This window comes from Fukomys damarensis, unplaced genomic scaffold (genome assembly GCF_012274545.1).
Source record: "Fukomys damarensis isolate Sample0158 unplaced genomic scaffold, DMR_v1.0_HiC HiC_scaffold_24, whole genome shotgun sequence".
Classification (NCBI taxonomy): Eukaryota; Metazoa; Chordata; class Mammalia; order Rodentia; family Bathyergidae; genus Fukomys; species Fukomys damarensis.
The window spans coordinates 64,608,990-64,613,280 of NW_022900936.1; the positions used below are offsets into that span (position 1 = coordinate 64,608,990).

At 33.2% G+C, this 4,291-nt stretch overlaps 1 protein-coding gene across 6 annotated transcripts in view; it reads left to right on the forward strand.

The window, feature by feature from the left end:
* Positions 1–699: 699 nt before the first annotated feature.
* Positions 700–4,291, forward strand: part of Stxbp5l (syntaxin binding protein 5 like) — a 391,696-nt gene continuing 388,104 nt past the window's right edge. For all 6 annotated transcript variants that reach the window (XR_781365.3, XM_033768099.1, XM_010630004.2 and 3 more), the window contains exon 1: positions 700–914. Coding sequence is in view for 5 of the 6 variants with exons in the window: in XM_033768099.1 (XP_033623990.1) it covers positions 729–914 (186 nt within the window). In the remaining variant the exon portion in view is untranslated. The remainder of the gene's footprint in view (positions 915–4,291) is intronic.

Below are 4,291 nucleotides of genomic sequence, written 5' to 3' on the forward strand. Positions count from 1 at the left end.
GGGACGGGACGGGAGGGGGCCGGGGACAAGGGGCCGAGACGAGAGGAGGCGGCTGGCGTCGCGTTCGGCCCTCGCCTCGGCTGTGGTGCCCGTCACCTGCAGACGTTTTGGACTCTGGACTGTTGGGGATGGGGAATGAAATAAAAGGCATCTCTACCTCCAGAATTTCCTATTGAGAAAAAAAAGGGAGGGTTGAAGATGATGGGGAGAGGGGCAGCACGGAAGATGGTGGCAGAGTAAATTCCAGCAATCCCCCCAACAGCGTTTTTCTGAAAATAAAATATTCTGAGCCGAACCTTTAGAAAGAAATCCCGCCTTTGAGAGAGACGCAAAGGGTCTTGGTCTTTTGAATTCTGGTTTGATTGTATAATAATGATGATATAATGCTAATGACGAGGATGACACTGCCTTTTATTTTTACCCCAGTGCTCTTCAAGCTTAGCTACAGCTGGGGATAAAGCCCTTGAAAATCTGATGTATGGGAGGAGGGAATACTGTTGCTCTTGGAGTTGCCTTTATTTATTTATTTTATAAAGATACGTTGTTTTAGAATTGAAATTTGACAAAATAAAGGATCTCTTCTTTCCCAGTTTGTAGTCAATGCTCATAAAATGGGAACTGGCCACTCCTGCCTTGACTATTGAAAGATAAATATTTTTACCTGGTATAATTCTATGTAGTAAGTCGCCCTGTTCTCTTTTCTTTTGAATCTTTCAACAGTGTTTAAAATGAAGAAGTTCAATTTCCGAAAAGTTTTGGATGGCTTAACTGCCTCCTCTCCTGGCAGTGGCAGCAGCAGTGGCAGTAACAGCGGCGGGGCTGGAAGTGGTCCCTTGCATCCAGGAGGGCCTGCAGGAGTTCTCAGAGAGGAAATTCAGGAAACCCTAACTTCAGAGTATTTCCAGATTTGCAAGGTAAGTTTTGAATTGCTTGAGACTTATTGTACTGCTGTGTATAAACAGAAAATAAAACATCAATCACACTAGGAATTTTTGATTGGGAATTGGTGAGACACCAGCATCAAACACAGTGGTGCAAAGAATCCTGTGGGTAGGTCAGTTTGAGTTAATAAAGATACTTTAGGCATCAACTTTGGCATTAGTTTGAATAACTGGTAGTTTAAGGGAAGAAATTGGCGTAAACAAAAAGTAGAATTTGCAAGATAATGTTAAAGCCCAGTAGTGGATGAGATATAATATTTATTCATAGGCAGTAAACTAAAGAGAAAATAGTCATTTGGTTTCCTACGTTGTCGTTCAGAAAAGTAAACTCATTCTGTTTCACTGTCTAGTATAAAATGAATAGAACAGTTAATATGTTGCTAGAATTAGATACATGATGACAAAATATTTTAAAGGATTCAGTGACACTGACTTAAATATTGGACATAAAAATACTCCTAGATTCTTCAGCTCTTCATAAGTATGAAAAAAAACCAAACAAATATATGCTATGGGCTTAATACTTGTGGAACTTGTAATACTTGTAAGAACTTGAAAATAACTAGTGTTGTAGTTTACTAAGAAAACATTTTAGGTAATTATACTTCGATTGTTAAAATTTTAATAAACCAAGAAAGGAATTTCTGACAGGAAGAGAACATGAAAATTTGCAAAAAAGTAGTTAATATATATAGTATCACTTTATGATATGGTTATCTTTATTGTCCTTTTTTGAGTTTCCCCCAAATGTGCCTTTGGGGGAAATGTAGTAGTTTATACAGATGAATATAGTTTTATAAATGTGTTTGAATAACTAAGAAAAATAGTAAACTTTTGAAATCACAGAAATTAAGTGCCAAATATTTTGATATTTCAAAAAGGTTATTTGAAATTATTAAAATTATTAAAATTTTGGGCAGTACATAAATGATGTAAAATGAGATAAGTTTTAATCATTGTCTCAGCCTATATACCTAGCAGGATCATAAGAAAAACATTAAGCATATAATATTAATTTACTTAAAAGCCAAGTTTATTTAGAATTAAATAGATTTAACCTATCTTGTGAAATTTGTACATAATAGTAATTTTCCCCTCAATATGAAGTAATAGATTTTCATGAGATTAGGGAAGAATTTAGTAATGGTTATGAGACAAATACAGAAGAGTCTTGGCGACCAAATTTGAACTATTAGGTAAGGAATTATACTCATTCTATAATCTTTGATGTATTGTTATTTTTTTTCTTGAATTTTGAAAAATTTCATTTCTATTTTCCCTCTATTTATGGATATCATAGTGATGCAGAAGAATTTTACTAGATATAAATTTTTACTAGATTTGGTATAGGAAGGATAAACTTCTGAAGCAGACTGGTATTAGGTGGTTGAGGCTATTATGCTGGTAATGAAAGCTTCTAAATAAAAAGTTTCAGGGAACAGGGCTACTAAAGAAGAAAAGCAAATATATAGCTATCTAGCTATTTATTCAAAAAAGATGGTCATGGGACCTTTCAGGAGTTAAATGTATACTACTTTGATAACATGACATTGTAGGAAGAGCACTAATCTAGGAATAAGAAACTTTCTGTTTTATTTAAAGCTTTGCTATTTGCCAGCCAAAATAGCTTGGACAAAACATTTATCTACTTTCTTCCTCGAGATTTGATTCTTTCTTCCTTGATTTTTGGACCAGTAGTATGGGGATAAATATTTGTTTTCCTTATCTGAAAGAGAGAGGATTTTTGGAAGATCAGAGAAGACAAATGGTGAAGGCAGTACATAAATAGGAAGGGGTGATTAAAACATATATTAACATTATTTTCAGGCTGGGGATTGAGCTCGGTGGTTCTGCCACCTGCCTTGAAAGCACAATATCCTAAATTTGATCCCTGGAGCCAAAAAATAAAATAAAATATGTTATTGCAAAAAGGTTTTTAAAAATCACCTTACTTGTAGTAGAATACATATAACCATTATCGTATAGTAGTATATAGTATTAATAATGGGTAATAACTTTAAAATAAATTACAAGAATAAAGTGCTAATATTACTGAAGTCTTAACTAAATAGAGAAAATACTGTGGCATCTTTGAAAAAGAATTTAGTTAATTTAAAAAAGTGGCTATATGACTACATAATAGGTTATTTGGTCTGTAATAAAATATTAAAATGGGTTAGGGAAATTCCAAAATGAGAACTGTTATTGCAAAAGGGAATTCATTTAGACACAATGACCACATGTGCAAAAACCATTCTGTTCTGAGTATTAAAGAGTCTAGGTACTTAAACCTTTCAACATGGCTGAAATTAAAGTACTGTATATCTAGACTCTGCTCTTTTGAATACCATTGCCCTCTCTACTGTCTAATGAATCATCAGCTTCTATTTTAGTTTTTTAGTGTTTCAGAAATTTATGCCCCTTTTTCTATCACTGGTACTTGTTCATTCCACCATATTTTCTAGTGTGGTCTTCACTTTCTAACTAATTTTTTGTTTTACCTTATTACACTTTATTTTGTTATAATATTACTTCAGAGATACAGTGTTAACCATGTCACTTCTCTGCTAAAAATTCTGTATTGGTTTCTTTAGTGCAGTGATGCTCTACAGAAGTCTTATTTGAAACCCCAGTAAATAGCACCTATTAAAATAAATATTGTACTTCATTGGCATATAGTATTGGTTTCTTTTTTGTTTTTGTTTTTGGTACCGGGGATTGAACTTGCGCTTGTGAGGCAGGTGGAGGAACCACTGAGCTAAATCACCTGCCCAGTATTGGTTTTATAAATTATAATAATAAGCTGTACAGCCAGCCAAGAAAAATTTGTTTTTATATTTGATTTTTGTTGTATAATATCCATCGATATTATAGTAGATTTTATAAAACAAAAGGGTAAAGCTGTGGCCTTCATAATCATGTATCTAAAAGAGGTTCAAGAACACAGAAAAAAATTGATGCATCAGTTTACGATAACGTGTTTTAAGTTCAATATGTGTGTATTTGAATATCATGTTTTTGAGGTAATTGTGAAATACATGGACGACCTTTCCTGAATATGACTTCCATGAAACATGATTTGAAACCACTACTCTTAAAACTACCTATTCAATTATATATTTACTTTTGTTTACTTCTCCCATTAGAATGTAAGTTTCACAAAAGCAGGACTTTATTTTGTTTACATGTGTATCACTGATATGTGAAACTGCATACAATATAGACTGTAGTTTAATATTTGTTGAATAAATTAATAGGAACAGTGAAAATGTTAGAGAGTGATATGTTACGAACAAATTAGATATTACTTTGAACAACTTCTTGGAGAGAAGTTTTATGAAATAAATTTT